The sequence below is a fragment of the Macrobrachium rosenbergii genome, chromosome 22 (genome assembly GCF_040412425.1).
Source record: "Macrobrachium rosenbergii isolate ZJJX-2024 chromosome 22, ASM4041242v1, whole genome shotgun sequence".
Lineage (NCBI taxonomy): Eukaryota > Metazoa > Arthropoda > Malacostraca > Decapoda > Palaemonidae > Macrobrachium > Macrobrachium rosenbergii.
The window spans coordinates 36,315,678-36,336,457 of NC_089762.1; the positions used below are offsets into that span (position 1 = coordinate 36,315,678).

Consider the following 20,780-nt stretch of genomic DNA (forward strand, 5'->3'; position numbering starts at 1 on the left):
AGTTCCAGCATCTTCTGGATGGTAAGGCATTTGGCTGTTTTCTGGATCTTGTTATGAAAGTTGTGGATAAACTGGCTTTAGTACTTTGTCATTAGGAAGAATGCCTTGATTCAGCCCTTGCACAAGAAAATCATGCACTTTAAAAAATTTATGTATTGTTATAACTTGTATTGCCAAATTACTCAGATCTATAATTTTCACTCTCAGTTATTTAGTTTCAGCTTTCTTATTGTCTTATTTTGGGCAGCAGTATGATTCCTGTGTGAAGTTTTTGAGGTGTCTGTAAGAAACTTAACTGAAAGGTTATTCTATCGTCACCATTTGGCAGTGAGTGAAAGTAATCCAGGCATTAGGTTAGCCTTAACAGGTAACTGTAGTACTAAATCTCATGAGAAAGACAGGTGCATGTCACATTAGTAGACTTCAAGACATTGGCACAGGTAGCGTGCAGTTTGTAGTCAGCAACGTGACATAAGGTGCAGGCTACTTTATTGTCAGTTTCAGCTGATAATATGGAAGTTACTGAGTGGCTCCCAGAAAGTAGCAAAATAGATTAGAAATATGCAGGGAAGAAATGAATAGATGAAGCTGTGTTTGAATGGTTTCTTAATTAATGACTGAAAAGTATGTTTTTGTACATGCAACTTACCCGTCAGATATATACTTAGCTATAGTCTCCGACGTTCCCGACAGAAATTCAAATTTCAAGGCACACGCAACAGGTAGGTCAGGTGATCTACCATACCCGCCGCTGGGTGGCGGGAATAGAAACCATTCCCGTTTTCATGTCAGATTTTCTCTGTCGCTGGTTCCGCAACATCTGTTGTTGGTTCCTTCTGCTTAGACTTTCATTTTTCGCTTGCTGAGGATTATTTTGGACTGACCTTTGGTGACGATTAGATCTTTGGCTTGGCATACGCTTTTGTGGACTGTTTTTTTTTTTTTTTTGGCTTTGGTATTTTCTTAAAGAATGTCTGATCAGAGTATTGCACCGGTGTTTCGTGTGTGTTAGGTCTGATTGTAAGGTGAGACTACCGAAAGCTTCGGGTAGATCCTCATACTGTATGTTCGAGGTGTAGGGAGAATGATTGCTCTATTGAGAACACGTGTGTTGAATGTGAGAGTCTCACTGAACTGGAATGGAAGGCTTTGAACTCTTATGTACGCAAGTTGGAGAAGGACAGAGTTAGGAAGGCTTCTTCTAGAAGCTCTAGTAGGTCTCTTTCAAAGAGGTAGATTTAGAACCTAACACTCTTCCAGATTCTCCTGTCACTCCAGTTGTTTCAGCTCCTTCTCCCTTCGTCGAACCTGTGGATTCGTAGTCGGAGATGGCTGCAATGAAGGCTACGATCCGCAAGATGCAGTTGCAGATGCGTGCGTTGGAGGAAAATAAAGTGAAAGTGATAGTGATGTGTGTAGTGTCCCCAGTGTAGTGGAGGGGGCGTCTGACCGGCTCCGCATCGCTCCTAGGCCTAGACCTCTTCCAAACTCCCAGACCCAGTGGAGGAGGAATGTCGACAGCCGCAAGGGGGATGAAGAGCTCCCTAACGGTCAGGCGTCCCTTCGGCAGCGCCTGTTGACGCGTCCCCAGGCTGCCTTAGATCGCCCGTGAAAAGGGATCTTAAAGAAGTGTTTCTCATCTTCTGCTTCTTCGTCTCCTAAACGTGGTTGGAGTTCGGCTGAGGAGTCAGTCCTTTGAAGAGGACTTGGAAGGCTCCTAGAGGAGACGCATTAGACTCTAGCCCTGAGCGCTTCCTGAAGGTTCTCCTGTTTCTAAGAAGAGAACTCAGTAGATCTCCCTCCTCTTCTTCTGGTGTTCAGGAGTCCACCAAACAGATCCTGGTAGGCCTCCAGGCTCAACTCGCTGCTCTTGCTGGCTCTTTATCAAAGAGCTCCTCTCGTCGGAAGGATACCTCTCTTCCGATCAAGTCCTCCAAGAGACACTCTTCTCCCAGCAAATCGTCTTCTTTGAAGCGTTCTTCTCCTGTTAGCGCCCCTCCAGCAGCAGGCTCTCCTCTCCTTCCAGGCTCTCCTCTCCTGGTAGGCGCTCCTCTCCTTGCAGGCGCTCCTCTCGCCCAGGCGCTCCTCTCCTGGTAGGCGCTCCTCTCCTCGTAGGGCTCCTCTCCTGTTAGGCGCTCTTCTCCTGGTAGGCTCTCCCCCCTGGTAGGTGCTCCTCTCCTCGGCTCTCTTCGCTCGGATAGCGCCTCTCCACCCAGGCGCTCGCGCCCTCGCCGCCGATCTTCCTGTTGGAGATACTTTCTCAAAGTCAAACGCTCTTCTCGTTCCTCTCCTCGTAGAAGCTCTTCTCCAGCCTCCTTCTTGTCTGTTAGGCGCCCCTCTCCCTGCAAGGGCTCCTCTTCAGTTCGAGCTTCTTCTCCTGGTAGGCGCCAGTCATCTTGCAGGCGCTTCTCTCCGGATCTTCGGTCTCCAGTGGACAAAGGCTCCTCTCCTTCCAGGCGTTCTTCTTCTGGCAAATGCCCTTCTGCTGCTAGACGTTCTCCTCCTCCTTCGGGCCTGGAGGCGTTATCGGAGGACGAATCCCCTAAAGATATCACCATTTCAGATTACAAGAGGTTGACAGCTCTTCTGGTTCAGGAGTATGGAGATTCCCCTCAAGCCTGCTTCTCCTCCTTCTCCGGGTTCCATGCTCTCGAGCACCAAGGCCTCAAATCTTCCTCTTTAGTCAAGATGCGTCCCACGATCTCCATGAAGAAAGCTCTTAAAGGATTCGGAGAGTGGCTCTCTTCAAAGAAAGATGCCGGCAAGACTGTCTTCTCCTTGCCTCCCTCCAGGTTTTCGGGAAGAGCGGGTATGTGGTACGAAACCAGGGAGCCGATGGGGTTAGCTCTCCCCTCTTCTGCTGGCTCTGATTTTTCTTCTCTTGTGGATTCTTCCAGAAGACTCTCCCTCAATTCGGCCAAGGCTTCTTGGGGACTTTGCGACTGGACCATTTCTCAAGGGCCTTTTCCGCGTGCTGGAAGTGTTCAACTTCATGGACTGGTCTCTTGGGGCCTTAGCCAAGAGAAGTCTTGAAGAGGATTCAGTCAGTATGGAGGACCTCAGCAGTGTGTTGTCTTGTTTGGACAAAGCTGTGAAGGACGGCTCGATGGAGATCGCTTCCCTGTTCGGCACTGGCCTGCTTAAGAAGAGGTCAGTATTCAGTGCTTTCCTCTCCAAATCGGTCTCTCCTACCCAGAGGTCTTCCCTCTTGTATGCTCCTTTATCTAACCATCTTTTCCCACAAGAGACTGTGAAGGAGGTATCTCGTTCTTTGTCTGAGAAGGCTTCTCAGGATCTACTGGCTCAGTCTTCAAAGAGGATGAGACCGACTGCTCCTCTTGCTAAGAAGGAGAAGACCCCCTTTCAGGAGCCCTTTAAAGTATCCAGGTCTATTAGAAGGCGTAGACCTGAAAGAAGATCTAGACCTTCAGGACTCCCCTTCCAGGAAGTCCAAGTGAAAAGCAAGTCCTCCAGACTCCAGTAGGTGCCAGACTTCTAGATTTCGCCGAAGCCTGGGCACAGAAGGGGAGCGGACGAATGGTCCCTCTCTGTTTTGAGGAAGGGGTACCTCATTCCCTTCTTTTCGAAACCTCCTTGACAACAACTCCGAGGAGTTATCGGCGAGATACAAGGATCCTGTGCGGAGGCAAGCCCTTCTGCTAGCCGTCGAACAAATGCTTCAAAAGGCTGCCATAGAACCGGTGCAAGATCTTCACTCCCGGGATTTTACAACCGTCTTTTCTTGTGCCAAAATCTTGGGGTGGAGACCGGTCTTGGGCGTGAGCTCCTGGAACTCGTTCGTCATAAAGAAGAAGTTCTCTATGGAAACGACGTCTTCAGTTCTGTCGCCGTCTCTTCGTCAGGAGATTGGATGGTGTCCCTGGACCTTCAGGATGCTTACTTCCACGTTCCCATCCATCCCTCCTCAAGGAAGTTCCTGAGGTTCATGGTAGGCGGCAGAACTTTTCAGTTCAGGGCTCTGTGCTTCGGACTTTCCACAGCTCCCCAAGTGTTCACGACCATTCTCAGGAATGTGGCTCACTGGTTGCACTTGGAGGGGGTAAGGATTTCCTTGTATCTCGACGACTGGCTAATTCGGTCCACCAAAGAATCGTTGTCTGGAGGACCTTTCTCGACGTTAAACCTGGTCCAGTCTCTAGGACTTCTTGTAAACCTCGAGAAGTCTCAGATGATTCCTCAGCAGGAAATTGTCTACCTGGGGATTCAGATGGATTCTCGGGGTTTTCGAGCGCTTCCTCCCTGGAAAGAAGGGAACGCTGCCTTCAAAAGGTGACAGACTTTCTAGAGAAAGACAGTTGTTCGGCGAGGGAATGGATGAGTCTGCTGGGGACCATTTCCTTGCTGGAACAGTTCGTTTCTCTAGGAAGGCTTCACCTCAGACCTCTTCAGTTCTTCCTGGAAAAATCTTGGGATCGGAAGTCCCAGGAGTTGTCGGATTCCTTCCAGATCTCTTGTCAGGTCAAGGAACATCTCCGTTGGTGGTTAGACCCTCAGAAGCTGGGTCTAGGAATTCCTCTGCAACCGCCGAGCCCTCGCCTAGTGTTGTTCTCAGACGCATCGGAGTCGGGTTGGGGAGCGACACTGGGCTCGGAAGAAGTGTCAGGCTCCTGGGACACGGATCAGAGGTCCTGGCACATCAACATGAAAGAGCTAGTAGCCATTCATCTGGCTCTTGCCCGCTTGAACTTCTGGTCAAGGGATCAGTAGTTCTGGTCAATTCCGACAACACCACAGCCCTGGCTTATATCAGGAAGCAAGGAGGGACGCATTCCTTCTCCCTGTACATTGCAGCAAGGAACCTTCTTTTATGGGCGGGGGAGAGAAACATCGTTCTCCTCACCAGATTTGTTCAGGGAGAAAGAAATGTGAGCAGATCTGCTCAGCAGGAAGGACCAGGTTCTTCCTACAGAATGGTCTCTTCATCAGGAGGTTTGCAAAAGGCTGTGGTTCCTGTGGGGAGACCTCATATAGACCTCTTCGCCACTCACTGGAACAAGAGGTTGAGAACTACTGCTCCCCAATCTCGGACCCCAGAGCAGTAGCAATAGACGGCCTTCTCCTAAATTGGGACGGTCTAGACGATACGCTTTTCCCCGTTCAAGATAATAGGGAAGTAATAAGAAAGTTCATTTCTTCAGAGGGCACCAAGCTCACCCTGATCGCTCCCTTTTGGCCTTCTCGGGACTGGTTCACAGAGGTACTGGAATGGATGATAGACTTTCCCAGGTCGCTCCCCTCTAAGGAGCGATCTTCTCAAACAGCCCCACTTCGACAGATATCACAAGAACCTTCCCGCTCTAAACCTAACTGCCTTCAGACTGTCGAAGGACTGGTTAGAGCGAAGGGATTTTCAGCAAGGCTGCGAGGGCTATCGCCAGAGCCAGAAGATCTTCTACCTTGCGCCTCTACCAGTCGAAGTGGGAAGTCTTTAGGAGATGGTGTCGATCTGAGAAAGTGTCCTCTTCCAGTACCTCTGTAATGGAAATAGCGGATTTCCTTCTTTACCTAAGGGAGCAGTGTAACCTGGCGGTTTCCACCATAAAGGGGTATAGGAGCATGCTGTCATCAGTCTTTAGACACAGAGGTCTGAACATCTCTGATAATAAAGACCTTCACGACCTTATAAGGTCTTTTGAAACTTCTAAAAATAAGTCCCCTAGACCTCCCAGCTGGAATTTGGACGTGGTCCTAAAATTCCTAATGTCGAACAAGTTTGAGCCTCCTCGATCTGCCTCTTTCAGGGATTTAACCAGAAAATCGCTGTTTCTTTTCGCTCTTGCTTCTGCCAAAAGATTGAGCGAATTACAAGCTTTGGAAGGTTCTGTAGGCTTTAAGAAGGACTCTGCGATCTGCTCCTTTCAGCCTCTCTTCTTAGCAAAGAACGAGAACCCTTCAAAACCTTGGCCTAGGAGTTTTGAGGTCAAAGGACTCTCCGATCTTTCAGGACAGGAGCTAGAACACACACTCTGTCCAGTAAGAAGTCTCAGATATTATTTGGAGAGAAAGAAACAGCTCAGAGGTAACACCGAAAGTCTTTGGTGCTCGGTCAAGGATCCTTCAAGAGCAATTTCCAAGAATGCCCAGGCTTTCTTCATTAAGGATATTATCAAAGAGGCTCATCTTTCATGCAAAGACGAACATTTTCAGCTCCTAAGAGTTAATGCTCATGAAGTGAGAGCCATAGCTACTTCTCTGGCTTTCCACAAGTCTTGGTCCCTCCAGTCTATTGTGGACTCTACATACTGGAGATGTAACTCAGTGTTTGCTTCTCATTATTTGAGAGATGTTCGTGTGACATATGAGAAGTGCTTCTCTCTAGGAGCTTACGTATCCGCGGATTCGGTGCTGGGTCAAGGAGCTGAAGCTAATCCTATTTAAGCTAGTGTTATTTTTAATTATTTGTTTATTCCTACAACATATGTTGTTTTCCCGTTTTTTAGTTTTTAGCTGTCTCTTGCCCTCCTCCAAGGGTGCCAATCAGCTAAGTATATATCTGACGGGTAAGTTGCATGTACAAAAATGATATTTTTATGATAAAATAAAGTTTTGTACATACTTACCAAGGGCAGATATATACAATTAATGGCCGCCCAGCCTCCCCTCAGGAGACAGGTGGAAGAGAAAATCTGACATGAAAACGGGAATGGTTCTATTCCCGCCACCCAGCGGCGGGTATGGTAGATCACCTGACCTACCTGTCGTTGCGTGTGCCGCTAAATTTGAATTTCTGTCGGGAACGCCGGAGACTATAGCTAAGTATATATCTGCCGGGTAAGTATGTACAAAACTTTATTTTATCATAAAAATATCATTTTATTATGCTTTTATTGTGGGACAGTGTCTTTTGCATTGACGGTTGCCATTGTGACATTATTCGTAAAAATCAGTCAGTTTTAGAGTACGCAGTTAACATTAAACCTCTGTTGTTTTCACATTTTGAATGTCTTCTTATTCAGGATATCCGTATACAGTATGGTACAGATGTACCTTTAGGCCAGGGGTGTGCAACCTTTTTTCCCAAAGGGCCACTAGTCACGACTCTGTTGGTGTGGAGGGCCACATAACCTTACTATTTCATGTTATTTACTACGATCGAAGACATTATGTGAGATTATACTGATAAAGATAGATAATTAGTTTGTTACTGATTTTATTTAAATTGGGATCACAATCAAAAATAAGAATTGTCCAAACAAAAGTATTTTCCTTACTATAAATGAGCAAATGAAAGGCTACCCCACCTTATTACTATAATGTACAAACATAAATAATTACTTATTATTGGTTAACTGGGATCATTAACATAAGAATTATCAAACACAGACAGTTTCCTAACCATTAATGAGCAAATGAAAGACTACCCTAGTGAGATGGTTGATGTTGCATTTGGGACACCAACTCATCAATATCAGGCTTTATGGATGATGTGGCTACACGCAGGGTACTTTCCAAATGTTCATCAGTAAGTGGAGACTTTACTTGTTTTTAACCAGATTCATTTTTGAAAAGAACTGCTCACATACATATGTGCTACCAAACACTGCCATCATTTTCCTTGCATGAGCAGAGAGTTTTGGATACACTGTTACTGATACATGCTTCTTATAAAACTGGTATACTGAACTATCATCAAACTTCTTTCTTAGTTCATCATTGCACTGTAGTTCAATTATTTCCATCTGTATGTCCTCGGGAATTGCTGTCACATCCACAGAAAAAGGAGAAGCAAAGACTTCAATGGCTTGTGAATGTTTCTTGAGGTCACCAAATCTTTCTGAAAATTCCTCTCTTAAGACTGCCAACTTGTCACCATACTTCTGATGCTGAAGGTTGCTAGTGTGCCAACTTGTCACCATACTTGATACTGAAGGTTGCTTGTGTCATGGTTTTTCAGTGTAGGAAAGTGGGCTGGGTTTTGGTTTCTGATATGTGACTCCCACAGACGCAATTTTATCTGGAAGCCTTTGATCAGTGAGAACATCTCATTTATTAGTTGATCTTTTCCTTGAAGTCTAACATTCAGTGCACTAGGATGATCAGTTATATCTACTAAAAATGCTAAATCACATCTCCATTCCTTATCTCTCAATTCAGGGATAGCATTACCTTTCATATCTAAGAACAGCTCAATTTCTTCCAAAAGGTCATATGCTCTCTTCAACATTCCTGCTTTGCTTAGCCACCTTACCTCACAAAATTACTTCACATCACTGTACTCTGCATCAATGCCTGCCATTAACTGCTGAAACTCGCGGTGATTTAAACCTCTTGGCCTAATGAAATTGACAGCTTTCACAAGAATATTAGTCACAGGCTGAAAGTTTATTGTCTTTGCACATAAAGCTTCCTGGTGTATGATACAATGCAGGACAATAAGTGAACCTGAGTCAGTATTTTGAGACCCCATTCTAGTCTTCAGTAATCCAGCAACCCCATTTCTCTGACCAGACATCGCAGGCGCACCATCTGTTGTAATGGAAACTAAATTAGTATAGTCCAGTCCAAACCTTGCCAATACTTTTTCTAATTCATCAAAAATAGTTTGTCCTGTTGTGGTCTCCTTCATGCTGTGTAGTGAAGCCATTTCCTCTAGTATTATAGCCATTGTCAACTCCCCTAATATACACAGCCAGTTGTGCAGTGTCTGTGCTGTCACAACTCTCATCAAGAGCAACAGAGTACGAAGAAAAAGCACTAACTCGCTTGGCAACTGTACTTTCAATATTCCCGGAAAGACTGTCTATTCTTCTAGCAACAGTATATCTTGCAAGGCTTATGTTTTCAACTAGTTTCTTTTTGTCAGGAAACATATTGTTTGAGGCTACACACAAACATTCTTTAACTACCTCACCATCAGAATGGGGCTTGAGTCCTTTTGCAAGGATTTAACTAATCAAAAAGCTTGTTTTGAGAGATGCATCATATTCCTTAACTTTCTTTGTTGTAAGCACTAACTGTTGTCCTTTCAGAGATTTCTGCAAGAATGATATTTTTTCTTTGCGTGATTCACCTGTCTTATTTTCATATTCTTTGTGCTTTGTGATGTAGTGTCTTTTGATGTTATATTCTTTTAAAACAGAAATGGTTTCATGGCACACAAGGCACAATGCTTTCCCCCCTGATTGTATGCATAAATATTGTTCAGTCCATTTCTCTTGGAAACTCTGGTTTTCCTCTGAAGTCTTGCGTTTTTTACTTGTAGAAGCCATTATTAGTACAATAAGATCTTTCCTGCTGAGAAAAATATATAATTAGTAAAAGTTAGCTTTAAATTAAAGTTTAAGTCTAACTAAGTTGTGTATGTTGCAGTTTTGTGATTGGCTTTAGAAAACTTGCAAGCAAAACATTTTGAGAATTATATATTTCTGCTGAAAATGTGGTACAGTATTAATTATATTGCAATCTATTACATTTTTCTTAATTAAAGCCTTTAATTAAGAAAAATGTACTGTAATAGATTGCAATATAATTAATACCAAATTTCAGCAGAAATATATAATTCTCAAAATGTTTTGCTTGCAAGTTTTCTAAAGCCAATCACAAAACTGCAACTTAAACAACTTAGTTAGAGTTAGACTTAGAATACCGGTAATGACAAATCAACCACAACAAATGAAGCACACTGATTTCACCACTGGAGCCTGAGATAAACTGAGAGCTATATTAATTCCTTTACGGCTGTACTGCAAAGCATAACAGAGAGTGTAAACATCCAGCCTTAAAAATAATGATCGGTTTGGTGTTTACAATGTCAGCATAACCGCTTCTTTTCACGTAGAGAGGGAGAGAGAGAGAGAGAGAGAGAGAGAGAGACTGACTTATGGTCTTAAAAGGGGTTACTGATAACGATGACCCCTTGTACCATCGGTTATTGAGGAAGGGTTGCTGATGAAAACACAAGAGAGAGAGAGAGAGAAAAAAAAAAAAGTTGTAGGAATATTCAGTTCGAGGCTCTCTCTCTCTCTCTCTCTCTCTCTCTCTCTCTCTCTCTCTCTCTCTCTCTGCGGGACGCACTATAGCCTATTTATTTTTAGGAGAAAGGGCCGCAATGCAAGCCTTTGAGGGCCGCATGCAGTCCTGGGGCCGCAGGTTGCACAGGGCTGCTTTAGGCTATTTTGCCTTCCTTGGTGACTTTCTAAACCAGTATGTATACTGTGTATTTATTCCTTCCTTTGACCATTTACTTAGTGCAAATCAAATCATTTGAAAGGACCACTGGCTCTTATGCTTAGCTATTCACCAATTGAAGTTCTTATCTGTGTTTTAGTGTATCTGTAAGGTATGTAACTGACTTAATAAGTTTCATTAAGGTATTGGATTTTTATTGAAATGGCAGAAAGTCTCACTTTTTTGGGGTTCTTTCCAGGTACTTTGAGGAGATTATGGTAGATCCAAGTGAAGAAATTACTCCTGCAATGGTAATAGCAGAGACGTTAGCAAAATTTGTGTTGCAGCCTTTACAGCATTTGGGATCTGAGAGTGCAAAATTCCTCACAAATTTTTATCGTAAGTATTATAGCAATAATTGTTACAGTGCCGCCCATGTAACATTAATAAATTATGGTGACACCATATTGTCTTACCTTGTTTGATACTTTTTTTGCTACAGTACATCTATGGTGATAACTTTTATCCGTATTTGAGGTGTGATAATCACTGAGCCAGCCTTTGCTTTTTCTCATGAGTTTGGGGCTGCCATAGTACCATGAGCAAGGCTGTGAAAGTTTTCGTCTTGATCATCATCATACATTAGTACAGTATTTCATATCCTTTTACTAGTCTATCTCTTATCCCAGGTAGGCCTTGTTTTGATCTCAGATAGGCATGTTTTATTTATTGGACAGTCATGAAAAGAGTTTTTATGACCCTCCCAAGTTCCAACACACACTGCAGGCATTTGTCTCCATCAGTCTCATGCTTCATGCATTCTAGGGTACTTCTGTTCAATGCATTAATAGTAACCCTTTTTTCTGCCTTACAAAACTTCCAAATTTATGTGTAATTATGCTGCAACTTATCATTCTATGTAACTAGACCATCTAAAATCACTGATCCATCTTTTCAAATATTCATTCATTTTTTATTACAGTTTTTTGGCATTTTCATTTTTTATCCCTTCAACTTTTCTTATTTCACATCTACATATAGTATTTGGGACTAGTTGATCTTAACTACTGGTGTTTTTGAACTTTGATTTCAGCATCCACATATAAATTCCTTAAGGAAGAGTGGGCTGAACAATCCCACTTTGGAATCTGTTGATACTCCTCATCTCTACCAGATCATCTGCATGCACCCTCCTACTTTCCTTGCTCCGCCTATTCTCTGATTTACCTCATCTCTCAGTCTTCTAGCATCTGTTAAATTTACCCCCAGATACCTGTATAGAACAACTGCTTCCATCCTGTCAAGATGAGAAACTGTCAAATGTCACTTGAGATTTACCCCCAGATACCTGTATAGAACAACTGCTTACATCCTGTCAAGATGAGAAACTGTCAAATGTCACTTGAGAATCACCCACAAACAAAATAAAGAGGGTTTTAATGAGTGGTGATCCCCCAGACATTTTCAGTTGACTGTTTGGTTTCTGTAACTTTCAGATACCTTAGTTAATAGGACTTCTATTCTTTTCATGTCATTTTAACTGTAGTGCAAAATTATTTTAATTAATAAGTACAGTAATGTATTTTTAGCATAACTGGCTATACTTTTTGTAGTGCCCTTATAAAATATCACTACAGTTTATGAATAGATTTTTGGCTATAAAATAAATAATTTACTCTTGAAAAAATGTTTACTTATTACATTGATTCCTAATCCAGTTTTTTTTTTTTTTACAGAAAACGTACCAGTTGTGTACCATGTCCCAGCCACAATATTCTTCGTTGTCCTCTTGATTATCATTTTATTTGCCTTTTGTGGCTATGGCATAGATTTTCCTCTGTGGATGGGAGGGATTCGTCCCATATACAGAACTGAAGTGGCAGATACATCAGATGTAGATAGAATAACCAAGGAGGTATGGAATTGTTTGTGTGCTGGTTTTTGGAATATCCATACACAGTCACTGCAAAAAAACTCCGAACACCCCATTCAAATGCAAAAAAAATCAGAACAATGTTATAAAAACGGAAAATAATAGCAAAGTTTTTGTTTTACTACCTTTTATTCAATGTTTTGACATTCCTCCAATATTTTTAAGTACATCTCTTAATCTTTTTTGCATAGAATGAGCTAAATCTTTAAAATACTGTGCAATCCATTTCTTCATGCCAAAACTTCATGATCGCATGTATCCACTGTGTCATCTTGTTGCATGGCGATTCGATCCACGGGGTCTCCTTACCCTCTTGCCAGCACTATGAACAATATAGAAACATGATTCATCACTAAATACAACTCTTTCCCAGTCTTTTTCAGTTCAATGCAAATATTCTGTGCAAAATTCCTTTTGCTTCATCTTCATAGCCTTAGAAAGGCGAGGCTTCTTCGCTGCAACAGGAGAGGGGAGACCAAGTTCTTCCTGCAAACGATGTTGTACAGTTCTTACTGATACATTACCAAGTAAAATGGGATTTTCTGATTTCAAAATTTCTGCTGTCATTGATGGGTGTTTCATAACAATCCTTTTCATTATGCTGTCTGTCCTTTTAGTCGTCTTTTTTGGTCTTCCAGAGCCTTTTTTCCATTGCAGTGCAGTTTCTAAGTCAGCCGTTTTGGCGAGGTTGCACCACATGGACACGGTACTTATGGCGATGCCCATCTCTTTTGCTATGGCTCTCATCGACTTCCCAGCTCTCCATAACGTAACAGTCTCAGTCTTCTTTTCAACTGATAAGGATTTTTTAGTCATAATTAATCATAAAGCGCAAGAGCGCAAAATGTAGTAGTAACCAATTAGGAGGATATGCCTGGAGCAAATGAGTCAACATTCAAATCGTTTGCCAAATTTTCAGACACTCGATGTCTAGATAAGAGACGAGACGCTGCTGCCAGACTGTCGACACTGCCAAAGGTATGATAGAATGAGGAAATACAAACCATTCATGGCGGGAATCCCAGAAACTGTCCGACCGCATATTTCATAATTTTAAATGGGGTGTTCGGAGTTTTTTTGCGGTGACTGTACTTTTTTTTATTAATATTTAAGAATTACTGAAACACCATCAAGTAAATTTGGTTGTTGAAGCTCACACAACTAATCCAAGAGTGGTGTTGGTGTCAAAATTTCCAGTATTTCTTCATTAAGTATAAGGGTGTCTTGTTTTATTGAATGATGAATAATAACAATAACAGCAATATTAATAAAAATAATGAAAATAATAATAAATAATAATAATTATAATAATAATAATAGTATTAGTGTTATGGTGGCAGTTTCTGCTGCATTTATTTTGTGTAGCCTTCTTTGTTATCCATATTTGCCTTTTATCTGCAGGTAGACTATGCAATGTCTCAAGAGCCATAAGGAAGCGCTTGAAATAATGTCGTTTTGCTAATGGAATTCCATGTTTCATTAAGCTTTGTTGTTGATCTGAAACATTTGACTGAGGTAGTGATTTATATTTATGAAAAAACTTTTCAATAATTGTATTAAATGTGGCAAAGAGACTTCGAGAGACATCCCTACTCAAATGAGTTATGGTCATTGCTAGAAAATTATGTCGTAATTTACTTATGTTTTTAAAGTAGTGGTACACATCTCACAAAAAGTAGGATAAGTGAAACCTAGAAATGTAATGGAAGGTAAAGATCCCATTTTGCAATGGTTTGACTGACTGATAGATTCACTTAACATTCAGGTTTATGGTATATATACACAGCACAGGAAATTGAGTACTGTACGTGTTTTGTCTGAATGACTGCTTTTCGGCCATGAGAAAAAGTTCCTTCATTTTGTTTGAACTCATGCACATACCTATGTATGGGAAATCAAATATCTATATACTGGAATTACTGTTTTTGGAACCTTGAGAGGTTATTTTAAATTAATTAAAAGAGATGAATAAGTTACATTTCTAGGCTTGCAGAAGAATTTTCTCTTAAATTTGAGGTGATGATTAGAGATAGGTTAAGTTAAAGAGGTTGGCAAGCTAAGTAAGAAGAGACAGAAGGGAATGAAATGTAAAAGGCAGACAATAATGTAGCTAGTGCCTAATAAGCTTTGCTGAGAATAAGTATATCTTAATTTAACCAGACCACTGAGCTGATTAACAGCTCTCCTAGGGCTGGCCCGAAGGATTAGATTTTTACGTGGCTAAGAACCAACTGGTTACCTAGCAACAGGACCTATTGTGGAATCCGAACCACATTTTGACGAGAAATTAATTTCTATCATCAGAAATAAATTCCTCTAACTCTTCGTTGGCCAGTCGGAGAGTCGAATGCTCGGCCAACAGTGTGCTAGCCGAGAGCTCTACCCACCCCTCCAATGAAGAACTTTTTTTTTTTTTCTAGCACAGTTTTCAGTGTGCCATGTAAGACATTGAAAGTGGTACCTCCTACAGGCTAAGTATTGGTTAAAGAGCCTTTATTATGAACTCTTGACAAGAATAGCTTTCACTTAAGTCATTTGTGGAATTTAGTAGACAAGAAAGATGGTGTAATGTATATAAAAAATTGTCAAATCACAATTTTCAAGTGAGAATTATCAAAATATGTTGTACACTAGGTGAATCAAAGAGTGTTTGAAATAATCATATCTTGCAAGGGATCATGCTGTACATTAGGTGAACCAAATTTTAAAAAATGGCAAAATATACTTTGCCTAGGTTCATGCAATATGTTTTTCTAGAAGGCAAGGTATAATCATGCCATGCCAGGATCATGTTTGATTATTCTTCCTATTTCTTTTTGTGGTTATCTTATTCTCTGCTCAATTAATGTAGATCATAACTAAATTCTATATAGCAAATTAAAACTTGATAACTTTTAGAAATTTTTACAATGAGGGAATTTTACTAATGATGGATATTTTGTTAAAGTTGCAGTCTACAAAAGGTACAGTCAATGAGGTAATGTGTATCTTGCTGGGTGTATGTTTATTACGTAGTAGGGGTTGGCCTCTTCAGTAGTGAGAATAATGTGGATTTCCATACTGTTTTAGTTTATTAGTTGAGTACAGTATTTTACATTCTTAATGTTTCTAAATTTCCAGATGTACTTTTCAGTAGATGAAGTAACCAAAAGTAGATGAACCAGACACAGTCATGTATTTTACCAAGTGGTAGTACTCAGTATTAAAATTTCTGTACCAAAACAGTAGTTAAAATTAATAATTGTATGTTTGATTTTGTACCAGTATAATCAACCACTAAGGCTGCAATAAAAACAAGACTGCTACAGGTGAAATACCATGTAGAAGGGAGACATCATATCTTATTTTTGAGGATTTTGGAAAAGTATTCGACAAATTACCAACACATAATTACTTGGTTATTACAAAGGTAGATTGTATCAGAAACATTTATTCTGCCAGTGATGTTATTATGCCATGATTTTTCTGGAGATATGTTTGAAGAGTTTTCTGTAAATGAGGGTTTCCATCAGTGATAATCACAGAGTCCTTTATTGTACAGTATATCAGAAGGTGGAAGAAGCTACAGACGAGTGCAAAAAGTGAAGCCCTTTGAACTTTATGTATACAGATGACGTAGTTTAACCAGCAGAATCAAAGAATAGAGTTTTAGAAATGTTTGACAAAGAGAGGCTTGAAAATCACAGTAAACAAAACCAGTGTCATTGAGAATAGAGAATTAGAATTCTGAAGGGAAGGTATAAAAGTTGAACTCAGTACTATATATCATATGTGGTAGATGGCATCACAAGATGAAGTAAAAGTATTTTCAGAGCCAAAAAAGTTTTACGAAGCATTAGTGAATAGAAGCTGGAGGGATCTACACGGTGAAGGGAGCATTTAGAGCTCTGTACAAAAAAAAAAAAAAAGTGGGAACAACTAGTGTACTACTGGAAGATGTGTCCCATAATAAAAAAGCAAAAATTTGTTGTGCATATACAGTATAACACATGCTTCTCAGTGAAATGGTAGCATGAGCAATTACAAAGAAAAAGAAACAATTCTGGAAAAGTATACAAAGAGTTGATCGTTGTAGCCAGAGTGCGTTACGAAAATTGTACCATGATTGAAGTAATAGCTGTGGTGTCGGTAGAGGCTAGAAGATAAACAGATTTCAAAGATCAAAATTGTGTGGATATGTAATGAGAAAGAAAGAGAAACAATCAGATTAGTACCTGTAGTAGTTAAAGAATTAGCAGGATGACAACCAGTGGGAAGTCTCAGAAGATGTGTGATGACATAGGTAATATGGAAAGTCACGTAGAGAATCTGACATAAAAATGATGATGATTGCTTTAGTTGACTTTTGGTATAACATAGAAAAACTGGAAAGTGAATTGAAAATAAAATCTGAACAAGCTAGTAGTGCACAAAAAATTATGCGGCAATGACACAGAACAGAAGGGAAAATCAGAAGCTTTCACCACAGTTGAGTTTGAGTTTGTTGTTCCTCTGAGGTATTATAAGTGCCCCTTTTTATATTTTAGCCTGGTGAAGATTGATGCATGAGACGGAAAACCTTTAGGGAACTTGTTTTGACATAGGGCCAAAGTTTTGACAAATTTCCTTGCATTTTCTTGTATGAAATATCTTTATGTTTGGTTGTTGTGATATTTTAGTGCAGAAAATTTTTCTTTTAATATTAATCTGGAATGTGAATGTTTTACTTGTACAGTCTTCATAAATTTGCAAAGCAGTATCAAATATAGGGAACCATAAATGCTTATTATGTCATTTGTTACTTTCACAGGCAATTGCTCAACTAAAAAGTGATCGTGAAAAGTTCATGACGGAGTCTCGCATGATGCTGACAGATATTGCACAAGCAGCAGCAGCTTCCCAGGCCCAGGTACGAGATTGTCTCACATAATGTTGTTACATAATCTTTTTGCTTGGAAAATGAGATAGTTTTTATATTACTTGTTAAATGAACTTGTATTACTTTGCACAAATAAGAACATTTTGTTTAATGATGCTAGAATTTGAGAGAATTATTTTTATAATAAATACTGTTAGTATTCTCACTGTTTATGTTTTTTTAATTATTACACCAGTGACATTTACTTCTTATTGTTCCATTTCTTGATTCTTTTGACAGATTTTAAATAATGACTTATTAATACTGTATTATCAATCAGGAATGAGGTAGACGATGGAACAGAACTTTGTGCGTTGAACATTATTAATATCACTGGTTAGGAATGCTGTAATAAGTTTGGGGTGTCCATTAATGGTAAATGTCCGATATCAGAGAATACCATATTGGAATATTCTCTAATAGGAGGTAGCTACAGTATAGAGGAAAAGAAAATAACATTCATCGTTGAATCAGTAATTAATCCCTGTGCATCAAACTTTCTGAGCATCAGCTATTTGCTATATAGTACTTATCAGCAGTGATTTGACCTCCCCCTACACATACTGTATCATTCTTATCTTATCTATTTGGCATGTATTGTGTGTACTATCTCGTCCCCTGTGTATTAAGGCCATTTAGTTCAGAGAGAAATAATCCTTGTACCCACCAATTCTTGGGGTCCCTCTTCTCTTTCCTCAGAATCCCCACAAAATATCCAAAACCACCTTTTCACATAACCAAAACCATCTTTTCACCGGAGTTAGTTTTACCCAAAACCATCTTTTCACCAGAGTTAGTTTTGCCACTGCTGTGTCATATCTGCATTTCTTACCCTTTCAACCATCAAGTCTTATGGAGATGTTGAAAAAGAAGAAAGAAAATATATATATATCAGGTAATATAGGTGAAGTGGAAAAAAGTAAGAAATGTTACATTTTCAAGTCCTTACGCATTCATAACTATGCCTAGTTTTAATACCCAAAGGGAGTATGTTGTGTGGTGGCAGGAATGAATCTGCTGTCGCACAGAAGCCTAAAATTCTAGAAAAATGTCTACACTATAAGAAGTTAAACCATTAAATTATGAAGTAATTAATTACGAAACCAAAAACATAATAAAAGTGATATATAAAAAAATTAAGGAAAGTAGAATGAGTGAATAAATAGTCACCAACTATGTTAAAGTAATATAGTTGTGAGTAGCTGACTCAGTGCATCATAATCATGTAATAGTGCCCAACTATAAAAGCTATGCTTTTAAAAACTCCGTTATGCAAACTTTACATTATTGTCACCATTGTAATAATCATAGTAAGTGACTTGTGATAAAAGAATTAAATAAAAGCTATTCAAATTTAAGTTCTCTCAAGTTAAACCTAGGAATGTAAATTTATATACTCTAATCTACTAATTTCTTAATTAGCCAAACAGGAAATTCATTATGATGCAGCATATTAATAAAAAAGTTGCCTGTTGAATGTAAAGTACCCTACTTTCCACACATGCATTATCAAATCTTCAAAAATGTAAGATCACTCTAAAACTCTTACTATTTAGTATCTTTGATGAAAATGTTGAAAGTTCTAGTATATGAAATTTAAAGTAAATTTTATTGTATTTTCAGTTTAAATTCATTATTACAATAACATGTACAGTATGTCTAAAAATTAGCCCATCTAGTGTTGAGAGATTTCAAGAACTCTGGGTCTACAGAATAAACATCAGACAATATACCCAATTGTTTAGACAATAAATCTCAAGTTGTAACCACATCCTAAACAGCCCTCTATGTGGCTGATAGCTAAGGATTTATTTTCATAGAATTCTAATATAAATTAGCTATAATTGGACTATAATTAGTACTCATAGGGATAGCTATAACGTTTTGACATAAGGGTATCTTATTATCGGATTTAACCAAATTTCTAATAAAAGGTAAAATTAGCAGAGTAACAAATTTGATTTTAGTGAAATTAACCTTTAGTTGTATATTTCCTAATAAGGTCTTCATGTGGCAGTGTTGTAAAATGAGCACTAAAATCAAAGGTAGCTAACATGATGTTACCAGGACTTTTAGGATTTTTTTTTATATTTATCATAGGGTTCAGAGGTCTGGTTCAAACAAATCATTCATAACTAACTAACTATACTTATCATATATTTATCAGTAGCTCCCACATTTTTCTTTATAGTTTGTAATGACACATATGTTCAGATTCATATATATATATACTGCATTTTTCCTCAGCACTAGACTGTTTTCCCCAGCAGGGGATGTCCCCAGAAGGAACAACAACACAACAGTTAATGTTACATTCCTACTTCAACTGCTGATTTGTGGGTGAACCTCTTGTGTGGAACACTTTCCCAACATTAGCTGCTTATCAACAGTGCAGCAAACCCCCCTACACTTACACCGCACCATTCAGCTCTATTGTTCATGCAGAGTAGCAAATCCTGGATGTTGAGACTCTTCTCTTTCAATACCTCTCAGACCTTCTGTCCAGTATTCGAAGTTTTCCTCTTGTACATTTTAACAGATCAAATTTAAACGACTAACCTATCGTCCGCCATGCTTTCCACACGACCAAGCCATTTCAAAACCGTGCTCCACCCTTTCACACACACACACACACACACACTTACCTTTTTACTACTCTTGTGTATCTCCACTTTCTCACCCTTTTTATTCTTCAATCCACTGGGTTTCCATAAGCACTTTAAATCTCTTCCCTATCTTTAACACACTTACATTTCTTGATTCCCCTCTTCTCTCATCCTACCATTACCCTTGGTCAAAACTGCTTGAAGTATCTTGTTGCAATCTGTCAAAATCAAATAATAATTATATATGAAGATATATAATGGTATAAATACAATCAGCGGAACAAGTCATACGAGAAACCTATTATTTCTCGTATGACTTGTTCCGTTGATTGTACTTTTACCATTGTCTTCATATATACAAGTTTAATTTTCTTTGGCTGTGAAACCAGTATTACTCAACTCATAAGAATAAGCAGTCTTATTCTTAATATTTAGTGACTATATATTTCTAATAATTTACCATTAGCACTTTCAGTTCTAATTATATTTGTATATATTTCACTTTATGAACGTAGTGGATAGCCCTCACAGCTGGGAAGATTGGTTTTAAGATTTGAACCATGCGTTTCTGTGGTTTTGAGATTTTTCCCAAAAGTTTTTCTCTAACCTTGAAGGGAAAGGTACAATTGACCCCCAATTAATCTGCAGTGTTTTAATCAAAGAAGATACTTAAAAAATTTTGTGTACTGTGGAATTTGGTAGAAACTGTCTGATGATTGAAAATGTAATAGTATTGATAATTGCTTAATTTTTTATTTTATATATTTTAATGATCTGAGGTTATCCCAAACTGTATATAATTTTTTTTCTCAGCAAGTTTTTCTTGTGTATTAGACTTTAAAAGAATGAATTCTAATATTTTCCTGTGTTACTGGAATTGTGCATTATTTTTATCATATCTGTGCCAAAATCCAAATACTATTTGGGATGTGATTTTAGGAGCATTTTAATGTATTTATTGTGGATATTACCTAATACTTAGGCCAGTATGTATCTTTTATACATGTGTAGATTATTTCCCCATTTAATATTAATGCAAAATATTACTTTTGTGTTTTAATGAATCCTTATGTTTAAGTGTATAAATAATCTTGTGAATATGGATAGTGTTATGTAAAAATGTCTTTTCTACATATATATCATACAATTAATGTTCGTATATTATACAGGTAACAGTTTCTTTTTCATTTTTAACATTGTATTTTGTCAGTGACAT

The 20,780-nt window shown here is 39.0% G+C and overlaps 1 protein-coding gene across 3 annotated transcripts in view; it reads left to right on the top strand.

Annotated features, from left to right (window-relative positions):
* Positions 1 to 20,780, top strand: part of LOC136850762 (uncharacterized) — a 48,659-nt gene that overhangs the window by 25,099 nt on the left and 2,780 nt on the right. For all 3 annotated transcript variants that reach the window (XM_067124715.1, XM_067124714.1, XM_067124716.1), the window contains 3 exons: positions 10,388 to 10,527; positions 11,865 to 12,043; positions 16,851 to 16,949. In XM_067124715.1, coding sequence (XP_066980816.1) covers positions 10,388 to 10,527; positions 11,865 to 12,043; positions 16,851 to 16,949 — 418 coding nt within the window. The remainder of the gene's footprint in view (positions 1 to 10,387; positions 10,528 to 11,864; positions 12,044 to 16,850; positions 16,950 to 20,780) is intronic.